At 44.6% G+C, this 26758-nt stretch overlaps 1 protein-coding gene across 1 annotated transcript in view; it reads right to left on the minus strand.

The window, feature by feature from the left end:
- Nucleotides 1–26231, minus strand: part of ABL2 (ABL proto-oncogene 2, non-receptor tyrosine kinase) — a 48936-nt gene extending 22705 nt beyond the window's left edge. The window contains exon 1 of the mRNA XM_071564892.1: nt 25957–26231. Coding sequence (XP_071420993.1) covers nt 25957–26134 — 178 coding nt within the window. The 5' untranslated portion in view covers nt 26135–26231. The remainder of the gene's footprint in view (nt 1–25956) is intronic.
- Nucleotides 26232–26758: the final 527 nt, after the last annotated feature.

A 26758-nucleotide genomic window follows, 5' to 3' on the forward strand; every position in this document is an offset into this window, starting at 1 on the left:
TTTAAACTAAATTCCAGTATAAATATCCATCATTCTACTTTGCAGACAGACTCATTTTATTTGCCTGTTTTTAAGGCTACCAAGGCACAGGCTGTGGTCATCTCAAGGCATGGAAAGCTGACCATCAGGTACCTCACAACTGCTGGTATAATTGGTATTTTCCATTTCACATTCAAAACACACACCATGTTACATCACACCACTTTCAGATCTTTAACTGGCTCCTTAGTGGGAGGATTTCTGCCTTAATGAATACGAGGAAACAAAACTGATAACACAGCAGCGAGTGGGTTTCCTATTTTGCTGACACGATTGGAACAGCACCAAGTTCTACAGCAGCTCTGCTTCTGAAGCCAAGTCTCAGCACTTCCTACTAACCAAAAATACTCAAGACAAACTGCATTCTGAAAAGCAAACCAGTGCTGAACAGGCCAAGTTTCTGCTGTCTAATAATGTGGTAGCAGAGAACTGACCCATGAACTTCCTTTACCCTGGAACAGACTTCACCCTTTACCCAAAAGGACCACCTGGTCTTTTTGCTGACATCTCTGTGGCCATGAAAAACACCAGTTTAAAGGGGTCAGACAGCTCACATATGGCTCTGGTAAAATGCAGGCTCTAACTAAATGCCATTCCCAGGTGTTCCTCTCCTGCAAGCAACCAGACTCTTAATAACGTGGTTTGCTTGAGCAAATCCATAGTTAGTCCTTGGGCCTCCCACAGAGTGGGGCAAGGCTTAAGTGTTGTAAACAACCCACTGAGTAAAGCCAAGAAACACAGCTCCAAGCCAAGAACCTGGGATGGGCAAGGAATAGGCTTCTATTTATGGCACCAGTCTGGGAGAGACAGAAAGGGAGGAGACTTCAGAGTCAGTGACAAAATTGCATCATGAACAGCTCATATCATATAAAAGGAAATATTTTGAGCCAATCTGGTAGCACTGTCTTGCCTCAATTATCTAAATATATCTGACATAGAAAAGGTTTGTAAAAGTGACCTTTGGTATCAGAGTGAGAAATGTACAGAAAAACCTAAAGGCTCTCCATACACCTCACCTCTTAGGAACAGATTTATTTTGAAATATGATAAAGGGCTGATATGATATAATGGCTAACGTGGTGGGTCTTTACCTAGAAGATGTGTTTCTTAGCTAGCTTGATATAAAAATCCAAGGCCAGGCAAGGTTTGGGGGTTTGTTGTTGTTGAATTTTAGTTGGTACAAGGAGAGAGACCAGTTGATCTCAACTGATTTACTTACACCAGTGTATGAAGAATTCAAGACATTGTCTGTCTACCTGCACTTTACAAGTGGTTAGTTGAGATTTTAAAGACTACCAAACTAATGTTGATAGAAAGAACCCTGGCTTCTGTTTCCCTGGTATAAGTGCCCCCTCCATTTGTTATTAATGTCACCACAGAGAGGTGTCTCTCAGCCCATTCCTTTGCTCGGACGTCAGGGACACACAACCATTTCTCCCATTATCAACCTAATGCAGCACTTCCCTATTTCTCCCTCAACTAATTTCTGGTAAAGAAGTAGCTTTTGGGTGCAGAAGACATATGAAATAAATCAAGCTTAAGCCCCTAAGTCTTCATTTGGAAATCTCCATTCCTTGAGTGCAAGATGCATAAATATCTCTATAGATCAATGTACAGGCTGTGACTGAACCATCTGCTGAGGCATTTGGTAGCTTTTCTGTTTTAAGAGAGAATTTCCAAGTAGATGAACGATTGATCATGGTCAGTACAATGCTGTTAACTCAGCTGTCTGGCTCCCATTACCTCTCAGATCCTGTATCCTCACAGAACTCTTGTCAGGAAGGCAATCCTGGGATAAATGGAGCCAGCAAAGCAATGCAGAGGTTCAGATGCATTTAAAAACCACTTTAGGGTGAGGAACTCATGTGAGCTAGACCTGACAGTTGTTAAAAGGTACAACAGATATATCTTGTGACAGACACCAGGGATAGTCAGAAGCACCAGAATCCACCCACAGTACCAGTCTGACTTCCTCAAATGTGCCTCTGGGTGAGGAACCAAAGCCCAACAGCACAATAAGAAAAAAAAACCACTTTCCTGAACAAAAAGAGATTTCAATGTAGTTAAGTACAAAAAGGGGGTTAGAAGAAAAAGCTACAGATGTAACCTCTTTGCAAATCCTGAACACTGCCTCAAAAAGCTTGTTCCCTCAATTACCAAGGGATTTGCTCAGCTCCCATAAAGCTTTACAACTGTGAGGACCTGGAAACAGCAGAGAGCAGCAGCTGTGGATGCTCTGTATCACATACCTCTTTCCATTGAGTACTGAAGTTCCAGTCTCTTCCTCTACAGTGGACAGCAACTAATCCCACAGTGATGGCTTTAGGGAAAGGAGTGCAGGGAAGGGACACACAGATTTCAGAGGTAACTGGGAAACTGCAGCTGAAAAGTCTGTTTGACATTCTTTCTCTGTCCTGGCAAGTTCCAGTAAACCTCTCCAGTGCAAAGGGTGAGGAGGATTAGGTCACCCAGTCCTGCTCCAGGAAAGGTGGGATGGCCAAACATTATGACAACTTACAGCAAGTCACTGAGCACTTTTTTTTTTAATCAGTACTTTGGGAGAGAAGTTGCTTAATGTGGATTACACTTCACTCCAACAGAATTCCTGAGGAGTTGCTACTATTGGCCACATCAAAGCCGAGATATTATCTACTTCTAAGCAAAGCAAAGAGAAGCTATTTACTCCCAGTGTTAACACAAACATTTGAAGTAAGAGCTCTTCTGCAAAAGGCTACTTGAAAACCCGGCTCAGCAGATCCCTAAGGCAGCAAGAAATATCCACACTCATGAAGTCAGGCTGGGGAGATGTTTATTTTGAAATGTAAAGCACTAACTGATCAGACCTTTGAGCTAACATGACATAAACATCCAAGCTGCCTTCCCAGTGACATAATGACACCTTATTAGAAGTCTTACAGTATTAGACTCAGCACCTGGAACAATGACCACATTAAACTGTTTCTCAGCTGCCTTTTTGAAATTTATTTTTAGCCTTTCTAGTTAGAGGGAAAACTTGGAAGGAGAGGGTAGAGACTAACTGAGTGACTTGCCAGCTCAGGAGAGAAAGAAAATGTCAATCTAACAGCCCAAAGCTGAGCTGATGTCATCTTGAGGCCCAAGTTAAGTATTTTTCCAAGAGCCTTGGCCAGGCAGCACTGCTTACCTTTTGGAGGGTGTTCAGAGGGCAGAGCTCCCCAGGTGAGCTGATACAGCTTCAGTTTCCAGTACATGAGTTTAACTTTTTAATGGAATCCCAAAAAGCTTGTTAGCACAGATGCAATTTCTCAGTTCCATCCACCCGCACCGAACATGCAGCAACTGCCAAGGCTGCACAGAACTTCTGTTTGAAAAAAAAATCTCCAGCTAAAAATAAATCATGAAACTGTCAACCTCATTTGTCAGCAGCTGATGTGCTGTTCAAACCATCATCCACAGCCATTTTCTTCTCTTGAACAATGAAGAGGGTTCCTTTTTTTAAAAATATTTACTTCATTTGACTAAAACACCTCTGTGATCTTGCCTCCTTTGAAATATATTTGTCTCAGAAAATAAACCAGCGTTTCCTTTCCTCCAAGAAAAGCTGAACTTTAGCAAGAATACTTGCCCAAAAATTGCATGCTGTGGTGTTAACTTCAGAACCAGGAAAACTCCTAATGTGGATGCCTGGCAGGAGAGCCCCAGAGTCTGGCTGAGGGAGGTTTAGTTGTCTTGCTCCTTCTCAGCCCTGTGGGCTGGTTCCCTTTGTGGGGGCAGCACATGAAGTCAGAGAAACAAATCCCTGGCACTAAACTTAGCTCGGGGCTGCTGGGCCACTTCCCGATGGGAAGCCCAGACACTTGTCACTGGCTCCAGCGGCCAGACAAGGGGCTCCATTCACCAGCCCGGCCCCAACAGCTGCTGGATAACCAGGGAAACACGAGCCCAGCCCTGGCACAGGCGGAATTCCGAGCCCAGCACCGACAGCGTTGCACTTTCAGGCTGTGTCACTGCATTTGCTCCTCCAAATCTCACAGCCCTCACGTGTCTGAGTGTGGTATTAAGGCAAGAATGTGCTCACTGGAATGATGTCTTTGGAAAACCCTGTCTGGGTTATGGCACAATTAATGCAGCTTCTAAGGAAAAGGAACTACAGTAGGACTGAGCAGGTTCATTAACTCCTAAAAGTAATCAAAGCTACAAAAAGGTCAGGGTTTGACTTGCTGGTGTAGAAATGAAATCAGCTTTGTTAGAGAGAAAGATAACTGTAAATGAACAGGGTTGGTCTATTCTCCCAGGCACTCAGCAATAGGACAAGGGGGCACGAGGGGCTCAAGCTCTGCCAGGGGAAATTGAAGTTGGAGAGCAGAAAAAACTTCTTTGCAGAGAGAGTGCTCAGGCATTGGAATGGGCTGCCCAGAGAGGGGGTGGATTCCCCATCCCTGGAGGTTTTTCATCTGAGATTGGCCGTGGCCCTGAGTGCCATGATCTGGTAAAGGGACTGGAGTTGGACCAAGGGTTGGACTTGATGATCTCAGAGGTCTTTTCCAACCCAATCCATTCTATGATTCTATGACAAAGATTATGAATTAGGAGGAGCTGGATTGAGAATGTTTACATAATGTAGTAGGTTTGGGACAGATATTATTCAGTAGATGTGATATTTTAGGACAGAATAATAGAAGAAAAATGCTACCTCTAAAAAAATTACCTGAAGAGAGGTAAGACTGGCCAATATACTAAACTTGAAGGAATTTCATGCAGCTGAGAGACAAAGATACAAACATGCATTTTATCTGCCTACCACTAATGATGCTTCACATCTACTGTAAAGTCAGGCATTGATTGGCATTATCTTTTAGGAAATAAAGTACTTTTTGACTGTTAACATCAAAATTATAGCACATTTAAAGGAAGTATGACAGGAAAAGCAAGTCCTGCCCCTCAGATTTAGCAGAGTACTTAAGAATGTCAGAAGCAAGTCAGGCAGCCAACAACTGGGACTCCTCAGGCACAGAGTGCTGGGTCACACACAGCCCAGCATCCTGCTCTTCCCCTGCCTGAGGAAAGGGGAGGGATGTTATTCCGGAACACTTTCCAAACCTCCAACATGCTGCAGCTCAAGGTCTTTCTGAGGCAGAGCTGGTGGTGGTGTAGTTAAACTTCCTGACAGGCTTCTTCCCTTATTTTGTCCAGTTGCTGTCTGAAGTGCTGCAAACTAAACTAACCCCATAACCAATATCCTGCTGCCGTGTTACCAGTAACTCCACTGAGTGTTGGAGAACTCAGAACAGGCTCTGACAGCACATCTGGGGTGATCCTCAGTCTCTACAGGGCAAATTCTGAATGATCACTACCTGTTGGTGCTGTTTCTGCTATTTGTGATTTTTATAAGCCTTTATCTTCTGCCTTAGCCCCCTCTGCTCCAGGCTGAAGCTTCTCCTGGGCAGTCTGATGTTCTTGCCTTTAGGCACCTTTAAAAATCAGCCCTCCTTTGGGTTTTTCCAGCTCTCCCATCCACCCCTCCAGAAAACCAGACTAGAATTACATACCAGACTCAAACCACAGCTCTGTACAGTAGCACAACTATCTATTTTTCTATTCCTAATGCTTTGCTCTTTGGGCTGTAATTCTAAATGTTGTCATGACTGTTACAGCTCAAAGACTGATTCCTGCTGTTGCAGTGGGCAGCTCAGAGCTGAACACCCCACAGGCAGAGCCAGAACCATTTTCACAGAATCCCAGACTATTCTGAGTTGGAAGGGACCTACAGGGATCATCGAGTCCAACTCTTAAGTCAGTGGCCCACACAGGGGATTGAACCCATGACCTTGACTTTATTACAACCAAGTTTTAACCAGCTGATGTTCTACACGTTCACACTGAATCCTGGGCCACTTCCTCAAACTGCAACCTCCTGCAATTGTGCCTTTAATAACTTAATTATAAGCAAGTTCACCATCCTGCCATTGGCTCTCTTCCTCTTCACATCATTTGTCACAGCCTGGTAGCAGCTTTTAATTAAAAAACAGTTGAATGGAAGAAAGGTTAGAAAGCTGAGTAAAAGACTTTATTCCTGTTTGAAAGTCACTTCATTTCAAACATCCATTCACTAAACAAAACCATTGATGTCTTCCAACAAGTCCTACAGTACAGTGTGTGGTGTGGTTAGGGCAGCAGGCACTGCTATCCTAAGGCGAGGAGCACTTAAAAAAAACAAACAAAACCCAAACAAAAATGACTTTGCAAAGGAAACTGCTGAACTAGAAGACTGGTTAAAGAAAGTATCATTTGGCTCTAAGGAGAAACAACCCAAGAGATGGGAAACTTGACTGTGCCTGGATGCCAACAGAGCAAAAACATCCCATAGATGATGTTTTTTTTCTACTAATGTGTTTTCAGAGCAGTAAAGAAAAGCAAACAAAGTACAACAGTGTGGAAAGGAGCAACTTAATTCCCCAGAAACATTAGAGGCCACATCTTTTGACTGGATTAATGATGTCCACTTCAAAAAGCAGAAACTGCATGGAAAATACTTAGAATAAACCTGAAATTAGGGTAGCAGGAAGACCAGGCTAGCAAGGATAGAATCTGATCTATAGACATATAAACATCATAAAGGAGGTAGCTGCAATTTCAGATTTATCTAATAATTTGTCAAAAGACAAAGAGCTGAGGTCTGTTGCCAATTTACAGTGCTAACCTGAACACTAATGGCTTGTTTTTCTGTACCACTGCCAACATTCCTTCCTTGTGCTGGGGAAATATGAAAGAGGAAGAGAGTTGTATGGATTTATCTGGGATCATAATGGGCTGTGAGGCAATCCTAACTAAATTAAATCCTATTTTATGGAATTGGCACCACAATACCTTTTATTCATCTGGAATAAGAAGAGGCAGAGAGTGTAAGGTATATTGCAAAAATTAGTCAGGCTTTTCAAGACTGGATTATGCACAGTAACTTAACCACGTGCAAAGATTAACAATGAGACGGGAAGGGACCAGCACTGCCTTAACCCCCTCAAAATCTGAATACTCCCAAACACAGACAAGTATTCTTTAGGAGTAATGAGGTTCAAGAGAGTGATACTCCCCTGATTTTAGCCAAATCTATTCCTCTTTTGTTCTGGTTTTCATCTGTTGCTTGGAGGTTTATGACTAGAAATGCAAAATGGCAAGGAAAGTATCTGCTGTGTGATAAAACAGATGCAGCAACTAGAAAAACCAGAAAACATTACTTCATTTTTGTCACTTTCTTGCCACACAATTACTTGACTAATTTTTCCTGCTCAGAGGGTGAAACAACAACTCCATGTTGACACACTCAGGGAATAGGAGCCACTGGTAGTTATTTAAAGAGCCTTCCTCCCACTGCATAGCAGCGTAGCTGTCTGGGCCATCCCCCTGCTGCCGGTGTGGGGTGATGGGGATGCTCAGAGGATTGGCCAGGGCATTGTCAGCTGCTTCCAGCTGGGGCCACTCAGGCTCTGCAACCACATCTGCCTGGGGTGCCACCTCCCCCAGTGCTTCATTTAGGCTATTTACTATATATATATATATCTTCTGAGGGAGGAAGGAAGAGGGAACAGGCTGGAAATGCCCAGTGGGAGGTGTAACACTGTGGCTCACTCAGTGGTTCGTTTCCTCTGGCTCTGTAAAGCACAGGTTAGTTCCTTAATTGCATCCGTCCACAACATCAGCTCATGAGGATTTTACTGTGGACAGCAAGATCATAGAATCGATTGGGTTGGAAGAGACCTCCCAGATCATCAAGTCCAACCCTTGGTCCAACTCCAGTCCCTTTACCAGATCATGGCACTCAGTGCCACGGCCAAGCTCAGTTGAAAAACCTCCAGGGATGGGGAATCCACCCCCTCTCTGGGCAGCCCATTCCAATGCCTGAGCACTCTCTCTGGAAAGAATTTGTTTCTGATCTCCAACTTCAATTTCCCCTGCTTTCCCAAGGAGGAGAGCACATCACAAACTGGGAGGATGCATCAATATTACCCTGCCTTTTGTGGCACTGATAAGGGATTTTACATCTGCAGCAGACATGTAGAAATGCACAGGAACTGCAAGTCCAGTTGACAGATAGAGGATTTGTGTGGACAAGACAAAAATACAAATCAGAAATCCTGCCATTCACACAGCTCACCATAGTACCTGCAGCCCACAGAGGGGAAAGTATCTGTGCTCTGTTATCACCATCATCAAAGAATGGGGAAATAAATGAAGTGGAAGGTGACTTACCCTAAGCTAGAAAAGATCTCTGACAAAAGAAATCACTGCCTTTAGTCCCATGGCAAGACTTTTGCCAGTTGTTCCATACAGCTGGCTTAAGGGAGGTATGTCAAACTGCCTAATTTAGGAGTGTTGTTTTATGAAATGTAAATTTTGAACTGAAACTGAGACCAAAGTCTGACTGTGCCAACTTGCTTGCAGCATCTCCACTTCTGGTTTAAAAGGCCAAGAAAGGTCCCTTTATCTTGTACAAGATGGTTTGGGGTTTTTATTTCTAATTTGACAGAGTTCCACCTCATTCCTTCTTCCTCCCGCTGCACACAAAAACATTCCCAGTTGTTGCTGGCCTGCATAGGCTGTCAGGACAGCTGACTGCTTGGATTACACAGGGCATATTGTATCCCTTCAGGAATCAGCCACACCAAGTGCTTCCTTTGGGACCAGGGCTCACTACGGGGCTGCACCAGCACACCAGGTGCTGTCTTGAAGTTGGAAATCCCACAACAACAGGAATCCTGCACATGCCCCTCTCAAAACATTTTCTCTTGAGCCTCTCAGAGTACAAACCTACTCCAAATCAGCCACCTGAGCAACCAAAATGATGGTGAACTTGTACTCAGTTCTGACTTTGCCTTCTACAGCAAAGGGACAGGATTCTGTCTTCCACCTTTTGTACTTCCAGGTACTGGAAACTAAACCTGCTCCCAAGTTTTGGGAGATTGTTTATTTGTATTTCTACTATTTATAGCAGTCACCTATGGCAATCCTGTATTCTGAACACTTAAATACCCATAGCTCTCCTCAGTGCAGTAGTGAGAAAGCAGAACATTCCCCATCCTGTGTAGATCCTGTTTCCAGCCAAGGGCTCCCCATCCTTATGGACAGCTCTTCCATGGCACTACTGCAAGACAGTCACTCCCAGCTCCTGGGGATGCCACCAAGCCCTGCCTTTTAGGGCATTTCTTGCTTGGAATTCCATCCTGCTGTGACATGTTACTTAACTCATTTCTTTGGAAGAAGTGCCCTTGAGGCAAACCACAACCTCAGCCCAAGAGCTGTGCTTTGGGAAGCCATGGAGCATCCAGGGGCAGGTCCCATTAACTCCTGATTGAAAGCTGCTGTGCCATGGAGGTTTAAAATGGGTATTTCAGCTTAGATGGGCTGTACAGAACCAGGAGCTAATTAATATCTGAAAGTTATTTGAAGGTCTTTAGAATTAATGACATGTTTCCTGCTCATCACTGCCAGAAACAGTCTTGCCAGTGCTTTTAAGCTGCTTTAAGCACTTAAAGTCAATATAACTGAGCTGCATGGGCTGTTCAGAAGTAACAGCCTCCTCCTGGGTAGGTTACAGAACTGAGCAGGTGCCAAAACTGTCAAAAACAGTGAGGGAAGTGAGGCAAGGAAACATGGACCTATTATTGCTCTGAGATCCAAGCCTCTTAAAATCTGAAACACACAAGCATGACAAAGTTAAATTTTCATAAAGCCCTGAAAAACTGAAATTTAGGAAACTGGAAGCACCCAGCAAGTCTAAGCTCCTCCAGGAGGATGCTGGAGCTCCTGCATGATGCGTCAGCAGAGATTGTGGGGGCAACACCCATTAAGGTCATGCTTTCATCATGAACAGTGCCCCAAAAAAGGGAAAACCACTGACCAGCAGTGACTGATGTACCAAAAATGAGAGCGTGGAGAACATTGGGCAGACACCTGAATAGAGCAAAGGGGGTTTATATTTTCACTAGAACAAAAATGACTAAATGAAACACGCAGGGTCACACCTCAGAATCTGACGCCAGAGCCTGAGTAATGGCAAACATCGAACTGTCGTGATCAAATGCAGCGAGTGAAATCAGCCCTCAGAAGGTCTGACTAATCTGAGATGGCATGTTCTCCTCTTAGTAATGTCAAACGTGACTGTTTAGTGAAACATCAGTATTTGAACAGGGTCTAAAATAAATGCAGTGGAAGATCACCAGGGTGAGAACTCCATTCCTGATCACTGGAGAAACTGGACTAGCAGATTCATGGACAGAACTTGACTGCCAGGCACTCAGCAATAGGACAAGGGGGCACGATGGGCTCAAGCTCTGCCAAGGGAAATTGAAGTTGGAGAGCAGAAAAAACTTCTTTGCAGAGAGAGTGCTCAGGCATTGGAATGGGCTGCCCAGAGAGGGGCTGGATTCCCCATCCCTGGAGGTTTTTCAACTGAGCTTGGCCATGGCACTGAGTGCCATGATCTGGTAAAGGGACTGGAGTTGGACCAAGGGTTGGACTTGATGATCTCAGAGGTCTTTTTCAACCCAATCCATTCTATGATTCTCTTGGCAGGAACATTGGTGGAATAACCCATTGGGCCATCCCACTTTCAGTTGCTACCTAGTTCAGCCAGGAGCACTTTCCCTTTAGCTGTCAGTGTCACCAGCTCAGCCAGCAATGCAGAGCTGCTGCTCATGGGCACTGGGTTACCATCAGCTCTTCACTCCAGGTACATGAGGAACAGAGCACAAAGCCACTAAGGCCAAGAACTGAAGTAAAATATAGGTTAAAAACCCACCCTTAAACCAGATAAGACAAGTGTGGTGGGAACAAGCTCCTTTTTGACAAGGTTTCATCCATTCAGCCTTATAATATTGTCATTCAGGAGAACAGGATACAAGCAGGTTCCATCCTGTAAAAGTTTACTTCAAGAACAGGTTTTTCCTAAATCAACTTGTAACTCCCTTTCATCACACAAAAAAAAATTAATGCAAGTATTCTTACTTTGAAAATTCCTGGTGAATCTTTTGGAAATTTTGTATAGTGAGTATTATCAGCAGATTATTTATAACAGACTTCATGCTACTGGTACTGCTGCTGTTGGCCCCACTAGGGGGAAATTACATTAGACACAGTAAGGTGGATGTTGCAGCAACAGAACTGGAACTAAATGACTCACTCCAATAAAATATATGGAATCTAATGATTTTACTTCTAAAAGCAAGGGCAGGGCTTCCTCCACAGTGACAGATAAAACAAAATAATGGGGAAACCAACAGTCCTGGCTTTGTTCTTAATACACGAAGGTGGCTGCTGTAATCTAAGACAAATACATAAAATGCAGGTGGCTCCTTTAAACTGGTGAGGAAAAATGTTCAGGTCTGGGTGTGGAGGTCTCACACCAGCTTTGGTGGGCCCTTTGCCAATGTTGTGAGAGCAGCATATCATGTAAGGGTGGTGCTCTACTCCCAGGGAAGAAATACAACTGGAAAAATCAGTGATTGCAAAGAGAGGTGAAACCTGGGCAGGGGAAAAGAGAAAGGAGAACTGAGAACAGGCTGGTAGAGCACAGAAAAACATTAAGGTCTGTATTAGCATTATTTATATTCAGAGGGTTCAGGCTCAGACCACCAGAACTCCACCTCTATGAAGACATTGGCATTACCCTGACAACCTGAATGGGGGCACGTGGCCCTTACAAAAATCATAGGGAGAGGCTGAGGGAGCTGAGGGTGTTTAGCCTGGAGAAGAGGAGGCTCAGAGGTGACCTCAGCACTGTCTAGAACTGCCTGAAGGGAAGTTCTGGCCAGGTGGGGGTTGGTCTCTTCTCCCAGGCACTCAGCAATAGGACAAGGGGGCACGATGGGCTCAAGCTCTGCCAGGGGAAATTGAAGTTGGAGAGCAGAAAAAACTTCTTTGCAGAGAGAGTGCTCAGGCATTGGAATGGGCTGCCCAGAGAGGGGGTGGATTCCCCATCCCTGGAGGTTTTTCAGCTGAGATTGGCTGTGGCACTGAGTGCCATGATCTGGTAATCAAAGTGGGGTTGGATTAAGGGTTGGACCTGATGATCTCAGAGGTCTCTTCCAACCCAACTGACTCTATGATTCTGTTCTATGTGCCTGTTCTTTTAGTCAAGAGGAAGTCAGGAAATAGCAGCATGAGCATCTCATCCCAAACAGTGAGGTTTTGCTAAATTTAGATCATTGTTCTCCACATTTGTGAGAAGATGCAGTGATGTTTTTACAATGAGGATATGAATTCTAGTAAGATTTATTTCCTGACCCTCCCATAGGTAACCGTCTTGCCTGCTCAGGTGTCTGCAACTAAACAGTAAGACCCACACCTTTTACTGAAACATTTTAATTTAAGGATAGAAGCACAAGACAATGCATTAAATCCCAAGATTCTGCTGAGGCTGTACCTGTTCTGGGGGTGACTCTCCTCATCAGTGCCAGCCAGGCTGTATCCAGGAGGAAATGCCTATTCTCAGACACATTAAATTCACAGCCCACAGAACATTCTCAGGCAGGGCATGCTAATATTATGAGTTGATACTACATGGGATATTTTTGTAGCACTTGATATATTGAGTGGCTCACAGTTTTGATATATTATTCTCTTGACAGTTCTACAGAGTAGTAGGGTAAAATTTGTGCTATGCAGAGGCCTAGAGCAAAGAAAATGTCATTTGCTACGGCTGAGCAGGGCTCAGACTGGTGTTGAACAGCCATCCTTCCTCAAGTGAAATACTTAGAGCTCTCATTACAAAATCCATGCAGTATTTAATAAATAACACTTTCAATCAAGGACATACAAGACTCTGAAAACAGCTACCGTCTCAGCTACTGATGTGTCTAAACAAAAATTCCTACTCCTGACAGTGATGAAGTTTGAGTACAATAAATAGCTTTAAGCTCAAGCATCAAAAAGGGAAGAAAACCTGTCATAAGGCAAAGCATCATAGAAATCCTCTACAGCCCAACTTGGAAAAGTGAGTGTGGGCCTGTGGAAAGGGTGCTGCATCCACAGCTGTGCTGAAGACCTGCTGTGCCCACGCCTCACTTACCTGTCCAGTAAAACAGTCTTCCTTTTATAAACCTGCTATTCTGTCAGTGGGGGAAAAAATAGACTAAATAGAAAACTACTACAGAAAAGAGCTTTCTTAGCTGCAGGGATTTTTTACTCATGCCAATACCTTTATGTATATTTAAACAAAGAAGGTTCTTTCACAGGGAGAAAGCATTTTTTCCAATTCCTGCATGTTTGTATTCCTAGTTCTAGAGCTGACATCTTTTGTTTCTCAGCAAAGGCAGAGAATTTGGGAACAAACTGTTCTCCAAAGGGCAGACAGTCAGACAGAAAGACACTTGCATCATCACCTGTCTCATTTTCAGAACAGATATGGCCCCAAAGACACCAGCAGCTGAGTAACAATGGGAAATGCCTGTAGGAAAGGGAATTGTCCAATTGTCCTTCCGAGTTAGCCACCAGCACCATGTCCTGGACAATTCTGTTTCCCTTCTGAGCTCCAGACACCCCCATTTCACACAGTATTCTCCAGGGAATGACACTTGTTCTCGACACACAGGACCACACACAGTCCCTGGAGGGGTAACCTTCACTTTTCTGTACCAGGGCAGTTTATTCCCTACGCTGATGTCTGATTCTCTACTAACAAACCAAAATGCTGTATCTGTGTTAGAGTTTATGGTTCAAAAATCACAAGCCCACCTCCCTTCAGGCTCAGGGGTAACCCAGTGATGAAGGGTGTCAATCCTTCTGTAAGAGGCAGTAGCAGATGGGTGTAACAAAGCCACATGCCAAGGCCTGAATTGCACCCAAGATCTCAACCTTGTATCGACTTAGGCAAGTTTGGGGGAGAAAAAAAGGGCAACTACAGCACCCCAGAAGCCATGCCTTTGGTTTTGCATGATAGTATGTATGACAGGAAGTCTGCCTTGGTTCTATTTTAAATAGGTTTTCATACCTCTTTCTAGTAGTCTGGTTTAGGGCTGATTAACGTGTTTATTGCAACATGGCCTTTCACTGACTCATATTAAGGGAATGTTAAGTGATTTCCAGTAAAACTCAAACGTATCCCAGCTGAGTGTAACAACAACCTCACAGCTGAGCAGGCAGGGACTAAGGACAGCAGCGCCAGCAGATCTTATTTTTTTGCTAATTACATGCCCTCAGCCCCAGCTTTGGGATGTCTTTGCAGAGATCCCATGTCCCAGCCAACAACCCAAGTGCATGAATGCTCACTGCAATTCACTTCGTTTCTATTGCTCTACTGCTAAACAAAGACATTATTCTGAAATTCTCTCTCTGTTGTTCATTCACTGTAGCTTCAGTCTCTTGATGGGTGTCTGAGAGATAACATCCAACAAAGCACAGCGCTCTGAGCTTCCTTTTCAAGTCCAACAATTAACACAAACACCAACCATCCCTCGGACCTATTACCATGCCACAAGTGTGTTGAAATACAGGGTAGAGCCACAACAAACACGTTTTTGTAACAGCTTACAGGACGAGACAAGAGTGCACGCTGAATATTTAATTATTTAATTTAGCCCAGCTTTCCTGTGCTTGTTTATGCCAAAGTTAAGCCACAACAGCTCCATAAACCAAGTGAGCATTATTGCCATTTTACAGATGAGAAGGGCACAGAAGCAATGAGAAGAGACTCTTAATCTGAGGGCTCAGATTACCCAGCTAAAGTATCAGATTTAATGTCTTTTCATGCACAAAAGGCTGTCTGCATACTTGCACATAAACAAGTTGGGAAACTTCTCTTGCTGGCAGCTGAAGTTATCTCGGATAAAGCCCAACAGAAACAAAACAACTTAAACGGAAGCAGTCCAGCTCTTCCAGGCAAAAGCAAAACAAACACGTATTCTGATACATCTTAATACAGCCACATCTGCCTTTTGCTGTGCGGATCCCGCCTGCTTCCATCAACAACAGCTACTTAGACAGCTCTCCCCTGCAACACAGTAATGTTGAATAACACACCCCACTTTTCCTAGCAGAAAATCGTTTTAGCACTGGATAAATTAAGGCGTTGGAGCACCCTCTCGTGGCAGGCTGGACATTGCTGGAAATCAGCTGCAATTGATGCTTTTACCTTCTTAGTTTAACATTGAAAATAGTTCAGAACTCTGCAGCCCTATTAGACTACGTATTATGACTTAGAGGTGACCTCAGCACTGTCTAGAACTCCCTGAAGGGAAGTTCTGGCCAGGTGGGGGTTGGTCTCTTCTCCCAGGCACTCAGCAATAGGACAAGGGGGCACGATGGGCTCAAGCTCTGCCAGGGGAAATTGAAGATGGAGAGCAGAAAAAAAGTCTTTGCAGAGAGAGTGCTCAGGCATTGGAATGGGCTGCCCAGAGAGGGGGTGGATTCCCCATCCCTGGAGGTTTTTCAGCTGAGATTGGCCGTGGCACTGAGTGCCATGATCTGGTAAAGGGACTGGAGTTGGACCAAGGGTTGGACTTGCTGATCTCAGAGGTCTTTTCCAACTCAATCCATTCTATGATTCTAAAGCCCGTGTGCGCCACTCACCTGCTGTGCCTGCTGTGCCCTGAGCCTGCTCTGCTCCAGCAGAACAAGGTGAGCTTTGTGTGCACAGAGGAAGGTGCACAAAGTGCCAAGGCTGTCCCAGGCACTCCTCGTACTCCAGTGCTGTTTTGTCCAGGAACAAAACCCCTCCTGGCATCCCTCAGGTGTCTCAGCCACAGTGTGGGTGTGTTACAGCTGACGGACAGCAGAAAGCAGCCTCATAACCCTAATAAGGAACACCTGGGGACAGCAATCCCCCAGGTGTGACAGAGCAGAATCAGTACAGCTCATCTGAGTCCAACCAGGCTGTAATTCCACTGCCTCGAGGCATTCCAGGGTCCACAGCATGTGAGTCCAACCCCAGGGCTGAGCCCCCCACCTGTGGCAGAGCAGGCACTGAGAGCCCAGACGAGCATCATTCCAGAGCCAGGCCTACCCAGGAGCAGTTCTAGGCTTTGCCACCCACAACTAAAACCAGGGAAAAGCATTTTATGTAGCAGAAATGGCACACAAAGTCACTGCCCCTCTGCCATCACAGTGCAATGTGTGTGGATGGGAAGACCCAAACCAAGTGCCATTCTGATTTAGCTTAACCATTTAACAACAAAATAGGTGGAAGCTATACAGACTTAGACCAAAATAAGAATTAGAATTCCTGCACAAGACTACAGACAACCTCACTCTTGCCAGACTTAAACCCTGTTCAGCTTCTCAAAGCACACCTGTACTTGTAACCAGGTGCAGGAATCACCACACAATTCATCCCTGATTTAGTGACCCCTTCAAACATTTTACTCCTGAGGGAATTAAAAATATTTATTTATGATGACCTAAAAATTAAAACATTTTCTGACAAAACAGTGGTAACAAGGCTTAAACCTTCTGGACTTGAACCCTGAGATTAGCTCAGTTGGTTAAAACTTGGCTGTAATAATGCCAAGGTCATGGGTTCAATCCCCTGTGTGGGCCATTGACTTAAGAGTTGGACTCAATGATCCTTGTGGGTCCCTTCCAAACCAGAACAGTCTGTGATTCTGTGACTTCTTCTCACAGGACACCTATGGCAGCCTCCCAGAACATCTTTAGAGCACCTACTGACTCTGCACATCAATCCTATGGCATCTAACACAGCTCTGGAATTAAAAAGTTATGGAAAGTGGCTAGGTGTTCTTCTGGAGATTATATCAGACTCAAATTTACTAAATTACTCAAAAAAATAGATCCCAGTTTCCCTAACATGAAAGATCAGCTCACAGCTGTGTTGCAAACCTTAATATCCACAGAGGGTTTTAAGATCCTGAATTTTAAAAAACAATATTAAATATAGCTTGAAACACTAGCACTGCAAGACATTATACACCATTTTTCTATTTAGGCTAAGGATCTTCTGTGGACAAAGCCTTTTTAATCTCAAAGTACCTCTGCTTTCTCTGTTTACTCTTGGGATTAAAAACCAAACAACCACCAACACAAATGAACATTATGTAAAAGCAACGAATATAATCCCAAATAACAGGCACACAATTGATGACTGGGGGAAGAGTATTTTGCTGTGCTTCACTGGGTAATTAGGCCAGAGCACAGGTTTCACTGGTATTGATTACACAAGCTCTGTTCATCCCTCCCCAAGCTGTTCACATTTCCCTGCCTCAGGAAGAGATGACCAAACCCACCAAAACCCCACTGAGGACAAAGCACAGGAACCTTTGGGGCCTGCAGAGAGCTCAGTCTCACTGGTTGTGTTACTGCCACAAATTATAAAGCCCATTGTGGCTTACTCAATGCCAGTTCAAGCCAGGGAAAAAGGTTTGAAAATAAACCAGGACTGAGTGGTGACACCCAAAGAAAGCCCTTTCTGTTCCAGGTCTCACCTATTCCCCAGCCTTTATGCTTTGATCAAGTTGCCACTCTAAGACCAGCTTTTGAAATACAGGCTCAATATCACACCTGACTTATTAATATCAACAATATTCCAAACAGCATGAGTAGGACACTCAGCAATTTACAGTTCAGGCTTTAAGAACTTGCTATTTTTACTTCATTATCTTAAATCTGCACCTAAGAACTGCCAACTATTAGACTGAGTATTCTCATTTGCCAGTTTAAACATGAAAAAACTTAATTTACAGGAGAAAAGGTACCACAAATCAGCTCTCAGTAAAAGGATTCTATTTCTCTCTCAGTTGTACTGAAGGGAATAGAAAAAGTATTAATACTCAAACCTGACTTTTAAGAAAAAACTACATTAAACACAAGCAATGAGTAAATCCATGTTTATGCAAACCAGCTCAGGTCAATATAACCTTGAGTTCTGCTGCACTCAGTGACCTAATGGAGGAAGGAAGCTGTGTCACTATTTAAAACCTCTTCAAGGTTATTCAGATTTCTTAGAACAGTCCATTCCCTTCTTCCTAGATGACATAACTTCTATCAGTTTTTAAAAGTTTGCATAAACAGACTTTATTTCATTGTTAGCCACTCACTAGTTTCATTAATTGGCCAGTTCTGACATACTCAATTGCTGGATGGGAAACAACACTTTAAAATTATTTCCTTTCAAACCCCTTCAAGGGTAATTTAGATAATTTTTCCAGCTCTCTTCTATTATTAAGTAGATTTCAGAAATACTGGTGTAGCTGTCTCTGCTCCCTGTTTCTGCTCTTGGCTTTCCTCAGCAGCAGCAGCAGCAGCACAAAATTGATATTCTCATCAGCCGTGCAGCCTCCCACGGGTTTCTGAATAGCAGCAGCAAAACTGAACAGTCTTCTTAACTCCCTGACACTGCTGGTTAGCAAAACCAACCCTGAGCAGCAAAGGCTTGGAAATAATCTTGGGAAACTGAGCTGACCCTGGAAGCTAAGGAAGGCCTCACTATAGTAATTTACACTCCAGCTTGGGGTTGAAGGGTCATCTTCACAATCCGGGGCTACAAAATTAGAGTGTACAAATATTTTTGGGGCTTTGTCTAAAAAACAGATCTGTGCTCTGCAAACACCTTTGAGAGCCCTGATGTTTAGGGTTAATGTAGGATGTAATACTGATCTACCTGGGTATGACAATATTTAATGAGCTTCTATCCTGGGCCATGCTGGGCTGTACAGAGATCTGTGATGGGGAAATGTCTCTTCACTTTGCCATTCCTGCATGTTTGGGTGTGTTTGGGGAGGCCTGCTGTGCTCTGTTGCCAACTCCTCCAAAATTTGAGTCTAATTGAACACAGAATGTGCAAAACAGGAACACTCCACGATCTCTGCCCCATGCTCCAATATGTGTAACATTCCTATCATTCAGCCAATGCTCACATGATTTCTTTCAACCACAAGCAAGCCTGACACCTGCTTCAAAATTGGCCATGGTGCTGATCCTGGCTGAGATGAGGACAAATAGAACAGCCAAGACATGCTTTGTAGTTGGGATTGTTGTAGGAGAAAGGAAGGAGAAACAGACTGGGAGGTGCACAGGGTCACAGATCCAGAGTGTTCTTATCCTCCTGAACTCTAATTTGATCCAAAAGCAGCAGGAGATGGTTCCTAGGCCTTTGCCATATATAGCTTGTAATAAGAAGAAACTATTTCAGTTTCACTTCAGTATTAAATAATAACAAAACCAAAATCCAAGCCAGCAGCATTATCAAATTAAAGGAGGAGGGATGAAGAACTGTCCTATGGAAAAATGGGTGTTCCTTTTCTTACATAATTGTAGTCCCAATTGTCACATCCCTATTATCTTAGGAAGCTTTCAAATTAACATAAGTGAAGCTCCAAGTTTATTAATACACATAGTGATTTTTAATGGAAATAGAAGTAATATTGAGATCCTAAGGACAATGTTTGGGTGGGAATGACAGGAGAATTTATTGAAGAGCTCAGTCTTAAAAGAAGTACATTTAACTGGCCTTTAAAGAGCAACAAAAGGTTGAAATAAAACCAGTTTGATTTATGAAGTATTTCTGCACATCTTTGTTCCTCCCCCCAAAAGGGCAGTAATTTTGGGGCTGTTTTACAGAATTCCTATGCTCATTTAGCTGACACTGAAGGCCACCTACTGAAAAGTTAATTTATACCCAGCTGCAGACAAGCAATTGCTTTGGGAGATGCACATGTCTTTATGGAGAGCCCACAAAGCACATGCAACTTCCTAAGCAGATATGGGTAATACAACTAAGCTTTGTTGTTGTGGTTTACAGTGTTACCAACAGGAAGCCTCAATGGTTTTGTAAGTGTCACTTATTCTAGAGAGAATAATCTGTATGGGTAATACCAAGATCAGCCTTTAAAATAAAATATTTCACAACCACAAAACCAGAGAATTGTGAGGGATGATGCAGTAATGGTGAGAGAACTTTATACTTGACTTCAGACCCAGCAAAACAACAGTGTTACCCCACTCAGCACAAGCTTTTTGCTCTTTTCCTGCTGTGCTGAAGAGGCTGCTGGGGGTACAAACAACTATGAGAAATATTTCTTTACCAGTCAATACTCTTCTGAATGTTCTTAAGGAGGGAACTCTAAGCCTACATTGCAGATTCACCTGCAAAGCCAGACCGGGGCCGTTCCCAGGGCAAGCTTTGCATCACTCATAATTGCACACTGTTGGAAGCACTGCTAACGGTTTGGCAAGCAGGGATTTGGGATAGCAGGCTCTGAAACAGTTAAATGGAGGTGAGGCTTTGGTCTGTGGTCACCCACCCTTGGCTTTCTGAAATACACCCAAGTAAAAAGAGCTCAGCAAGTCACCAGACACAACCCGACTGCCTTATTGCAATAACTTCCACGCACAGCCCCACTGGAGTGAGTACAAACTGCTGCCTCTTGGTTTATATTAGTTGGATTTTGACATAGTTTCTTATGGGTGTGAATTAGTCAGCTGTCAGCAGTATTTACAAGACAGTTTATGAATAGTGAGTATATTGGAAACATTAAGCTGTGGCAACTAAGAGAAACAGGCTACAATAAATCACACAATGAATTATCGGCTCCAGCTGTAAAACAAAGACCTGCAAAGTGGGGTTTGACTTCAGCAAGGACTCGTCTGCTTTAAGCAACAAACATGACATATGGTGAAGTGGGTCACAGAACAGGTCACTTCTCCCAAACACAGGAGAAAACATGATTTCAGGCTTGCTGTCCCAGAATCTGTAATGAGTACCAGCCATGAGATATTCCTGAAGCCACTCCTGCTACAGCATCTCCAGGACATGGTCCAAATGCCTCCCAACTCTAACTATGTGAGCTGTTGGTCCTTCTAGATTAAAAAAACATGATTTAAGCCACTTGTAACAATTTGCTTGTGTGTCCAAGAGCTTAAATGTTCACTTCCCATTGATTTGTTCACTTGGCCGTGTCCCTATTTCCAAAAAAAATCCCACGATTTTTTTTTTTGCAAAACATTTCACTTGCAAGCAATAGCAAGTTTGTGAAATATTGCTAGAACAACTTGTACCACACCATCTGCTGTATGGGGAGAACTGAGAAGCTGAAGATCTGTCTGGGCTTTGAAATTTAAGTTGGTTCTGACTAAAACCTTTTGAAGTAACTTCGTTTCAGTCTTACCTTCTTCAGACTGTGTTCCGTGTCTATGTGAGAAGTACATGAGGAGTAAATATACACCAAGATTAGAAGTCTGTATTGTCCCTTCTGTCAGGTTGGTAGAGTGGTTGGTAATTTACAAAATACAGTATGTGAAAATCCCAGCTTAACACAAGGTATGAAAACCAATATTGAATGCAACTGAATCTGCAGGAATAATTTAGATATCATGGAGAATGATGCAATAGAGAACACGCCTATAATTTCATGTTCTACAAGAGATCTTCCTCTAGACACTCAGCTGAACTATCTTTTATTCCCCAAATAATTAGTTAAAAGTTATTTATACATTATGGTCCCACAAGAGTTCTGATTTACAGTACAAAACATCAGGCACTGAATACAGTGATTATATTCCATCTGCACAGGGCATTTACTGACAGGAAAGTCTGCGGGCAAGTAGTTCTGGCCTGAGCTTGCTGCATTTCACTGGGATGAAAAATAAAGAAGAACATTTTAGGCAGCCCACAAAGTGCAGTTGTTAAACTGACCCTATTTTCTCTCCTTCTTTCCATTTTCCTGCATCCAGCCCTTCAGTTTCACTGAATTTCAAAGGGACAGTGTTATTCATGTTTCTTCCTGTTTTAGAATGTTTTTATCATGTGGCATAGCACTCTGACTGCCTTAGGGGAGCTTTAGTGATAATTTTATTTTTAAAAGTATAGGCTTATCTTGCCTGACCTTGATGCACATAGTAAAAGGTTGCTAAACTCCTCCTCTAGAAAACAAAACAGGGAACAAATGTCCTGCGCCTGCTGGATCAAAAGCTCAAGTGTGGCAGAGCCCTCCACTACCCCAAAATATATCACCAAGGCAACTGTAGCAGTACTGCAAACAGGTATTGGAAAGGCTTCCCTGCCAAGATTTAAATAATCTGATTTTCCTGCAGTATGTGCTCTACAACACTCAGCAAGTCTTTTCAGAGATGAAAAGCATGCTAACACCATTCCTAGGAGTATCGTGGTACAGAAGGCTGTTATCAGTGCTCCTCTGAAAGAAAATTAAGAGTGTGTCACTCTTCAAAGGTCGTATGAGGAGCCAAGTAGAGCCTGTGCAACTTGGAAGTTGTTGGTGGTTGTTGCTTGTAGCCCTTTTCTCAAACAAGCTCCTGAAAGGACAAGGAGATAACCCACTTCCCCCTTCTCTTCCCTGTTCCTTCTCTAGAAGGGAAAGAAAGCTCATCCTGTACTGGCACCAAGTCCTTCTTGTCTTTTCTGGTTGCACTGACCTGTAAGAATTTGATCCCAACTAGTGTTTGCTGCAGCTTTCCCCTCTGGTGTTGTTGTCCCTGTAGTACAACTGAACTCTGATGGAGAGTGTGTGGGAACACTGGTGGTGAATAATCCTTCTGTTTACTCCCCTCCTTTCTGCTGCATTAATAGCAACCAACGTGCTTGATGATCCATTGCCTGCTCCTGTAAGTCACAGACTGACATGCCAGGAAAGCTTGCAAAGGGGTGTTTTGAAGGGCTAATTGCAGAAGACTGAAAAATCCATGGTTATGTTTTTGCATCCTGGAGAACTCTGCTCCAAAACTAATGGATGACACAAATACATCATCCCTGCTCAGCTTCATAGTAGTGCTCACAGAATTCAATACCATGCTGAGCTGAAAGCTCCAGCAGTGGAGGTATCTGTTCTCATGATGGAATAGTGGGTTGCCAAAATACATTCCTTTATTCTTTTCATAAAAGATCTTCAAATCCCTTGCTTCTTCCAAAGATACATCCTGAAGTAGGTACTGCTTGTAGGGTTTCTCCTACCCAGCTGTAGCAGAGCAAACACTCTCAGGACAAACTGGTTCAACTCAATCTCTTAAATTTTTCAAGGACATCTGTGCTTCAAATGAGTTGGATAAAAATGCTTGTCTCAGGTTTCTGGTAGCTTAACTTAAGGGGTTTTACACTTTATTTATTTGACACAAGGTATTCTTCAAAATCCTGTAGCAAGATGGGACTGAGGCTGAAAACCTTGTTTATTTCCATCCTTTTCATAAACAACCCTGAAGAAGCAACCCTTCAAAATGAACTCTGGCAAGAGTACTTAGCACAGGTTTGTTCCTGGCAAGGTGCAGACTGAAACCTGCCAACATGAGCTGAGACAGGGATTACCTGCAAGGGTCTTACAGCCAACAGGTTGTCCACCTCACATCCATGACATGGAAAGCCAAGGAAGGGAGATAATTCAGGCTCATGTTGTGACTGGCTGGTTCAGTCACTGGTCAAGAGTGCTAACCCAGAACCCTGTGCTTTTGCCACCACTCTTCACAGACTGTGAATACATGCCCTAGAGACAGGATGGAAGTTTGGGCTCAGAAAGAAAAGACTAGAAAGGTAGTATCACCAACAACCACAGCACCTCAGCAGCAGAAATGTGTAACACACACAAGGAGAGCCAAGTTAAATAAAACAGGACAGCGAGGTCATTAAATGAAAAATAAGAATCCAAGTTGAGAGAAAAAGATTCCCTTGCACAAAGAGAGTCAAGATCACAGGAGACAGTTTCTGTGATAAAGGAAGTGAACTCCAGATTCAGGAACACTACATATATCTTTAGTTATTGCCCAAGACAAGCACTTCAATAGGTATTCACCTTTGCTTAGCATTTGGTACAGATTATTAATACTGAGCTGTTCACTCATCCCTAGCAAAAGGTACATGGAATCCAGGAACAATTTACCACAGCTGAGACATTCACCAAGACAGAATAGGAGTTTGAAGCCTTCCCTGAAAGTCTCAGAATTTGGATTGCCAAAAAACCCAACCCTGATTACATACTGTAACAGAATAAAATACTGTGTATTAATTTTGACACACCTTTCTCTACAGTCTACATAGAAAATAAGACATGCAAGAAAAACCTCAATTGTATCCATTATCTTACCACTGAAGCAGATAACCTAAGCAATATAAATTCAGAAATTATTTTGAAAGATACCATCGCTGTTACCACAGAGCAATGTTCTTGTTATATGGCACTGAACAGTTTTATTCAGAGTGGTGTGTTGGCTTTCCAGGCTCTCTCTTGTTTCTAGTTCTATGGAAGACAGAGCAGAAGGGCTGGCAGGGCAGATACTTTGCCTTTTTGGCCTGCATGCATGCTTAAGAAACCTTTTCCTTTCCATTTCCCTGCCACTGCATGTCAGTAATGTTCTCTACCTTCTAACTTTAACATTTAGTAGGGCGGAGTGAGGAGCTAGAAGGATTTGTTCAGGATGTTGAACTAAATCACTACCAAAACATTCAGCAAGAAATGAAAAGAAGTGATTGAGTCAGTGTCAACTGTGTTATCCTGAAGTCACTACACATCCCCACATGCTGTGCTGTACTTCCCACAAACGTCCTTTCTGTCCTTGCCTTGTGAGAGCAGGAACCAAAGAGTCATCTTGGTACAAAAACACGAAAAGACAGTTTGACATTAGGAGGATGGCACTGAGCAGCCTCTACTGCAGTTCTGCTCTGCTACCAAAGACAGGCTTACCCCACTGGAACGAGTGGGGTGTGTGCATAACTTTCTGAGATCTCCTAACACTGTGATTGTGCAGGATTAGTCTATGATAGGAATGTATTTGCCAAAGTGCCTTTTAATGTACAAAAATACAAAGATAACAAAGTAAAATGTGAAGCTGGTGACACTAAAGTTGAAGGATGTAATAACACAACTCTTAGTTTTAATTGTAGTAATAGTAGGTCAGACATTCAGCAAACATGTCCTGTTTTGGTTTCAAAGCTGATAGTGCTCCCTGAACTCAAAAGCTGTGATAACACTGAGATTTTTCAGAACCAGCTTCAGTGCTGTGCTCTTGTTGTGGTAGATACTTACACGTCAGCAGTCGCAGCAGATGATATTTACTTTTAGACTGCTGGTTGCACGTTCCTTAATCTTTTTGCCTGTGCTCATTGTATTGAGCGAAAGAAAACACGTATTGTCAGGAGCAGCCTTTCTTTGTAAACACTGACATCCCTCTGCAGCTAAAGCCAAGCCAGCCGAGCTCTCCAGAGCTGATTCAGGTCTTTAGGATTAGAGATGCATCCACACGTCTACTCTGAACGTGCTTGTCAAGGCAGACAGGGTTCAGTTGTTCATACCTTCCAAAATTTGACAACACCTTAAGGTAATGCACAAATAGGTATAATAAAAACCCCATGGTTGCAAAGGGGGATTTGAGGTTGCAGGATCCTCCTAAGAGGTTACAGAAACGAACCGTGTTACATTAAACATTTCCGGTAGGGGTTTACGGCAGTAACAACAGAAGTGGACAGGCAAAGACTTCAGCTGAGAATCAGATGGCAGCTCTAACACCCCACTCAAAACGGAATTGTTTGCTCTGCCAGGAGCTATGTAGAGACTCGCAAATCTAGAAGGGCAAGTCAGAAACGCCTCAGCAAACAGACAAGACAAAGCACATGTTACCTTTACCTTTGTAAACAAAACCAGAGCTCGGAACCGCCGCGGTGACAGAGACCGGGCACCGCAAGTCCTGGTCCCCGGCGGGGCCACCTCGCTCCCGTTCTGACCGGCGGGCAGCCCCGGGCCGGAGCTCCGGGGGGAGAAACCTACCCCGGGGGGCGAGCATCCCCCCGGGACGTGCCTCCCGCGGGGGCGAGCAACCCCCCCGGAGGGCGAGCATCCCACGGGAGACGAGCCTCCCCCCGGGGCTGAGCCTCCCCCCGGGACGCGCCCGCCCCGCTCCCCCCGCCCGCCTCTCCCCTCCCCCAGTAAACCCACCGCAACAAAAGAGGGAGGGGAGGAAGGCCGATGGCGCTCCTGTCCCCCCGCCCCGGCCGCTCACCGTGCTGGGCGAAGACATTGAATCCCGCCTCTGCGGAGCGCCCCGCCGCCTCCCTCCGGCGCCCCGCCGGCCTGGCCGTGCCGCTGCCCCGCAGTGCCCGCGGCTGTTGCTGCTGCGGCGGCGGCTGGTGCTGGAGCCCCGCGCCGGGCTCCCCGACGCGGCCCACCTGCTGCCCCATGGCGGCCGCGCTCACATCCCGCCGCCCCCGGCCCGGCAGAGCGTCCCGCGGCCGCTCCCGCGGAGCTCCGCGCTGCGCTCACGGGCTCGCCCCCGCAGCCCCCGCCGCCATCTTAAACCACAGAGCGCGGCGGAGCGCGGGCGGAGCGGCTCCCGCAGCCGCCTCCGGTCCGCCCAGGGAGGGAGGGAGGGAGGGAGCGGGGGAAGGAAGGAGGGAGCGGGGGAAGGAGGGAGGGAAGGAGAGAGGCGGCCGCCCCCGCAGCCCAGCCCGCCCCGCCGGGGCACACGGAATCCGGAATTGGTAGGGTTGGAAGGGACCTCTGCAGACCATCCAGTCCAACCCCCCTGCCGAGGCAGGGCCACCTGGAGCAGGTGACACAGGGGTGCCTCCAGGTGGGTTTGGAAAGTCTCCGGACAGGGAGACTCCACGCCCTCCCTGGGTTGCCTGTGCCACCCTCAGTGGAAAGAAGTTCTTCCTCGTGTTCTTCTCTTCTGTTTCAGTTGGTGGCCATTGCTCCTCGTCGTGAACAGAGCCTGGCACCGTCCCCTTGGCACATGGCAGGGATGGGCACATGATGGAACAGGCTCAGACACGGCCGGGGGTGAGAACCCACAGGGGTGACCC

Source organism: Pithys albifrons, chromosome 10 (genome assembly GCF_047495875.1).
Source record: "Pithys albifrons albifrons isolate INPA30051 chromosome 10, PitAlb_v1, whole genome shotgun sequence".
NCBI lineage: Eukaryota > Metazoa > Chordata > Aves > Passeriformes > Thamnophilidae > Pithys > Pithys albifrons.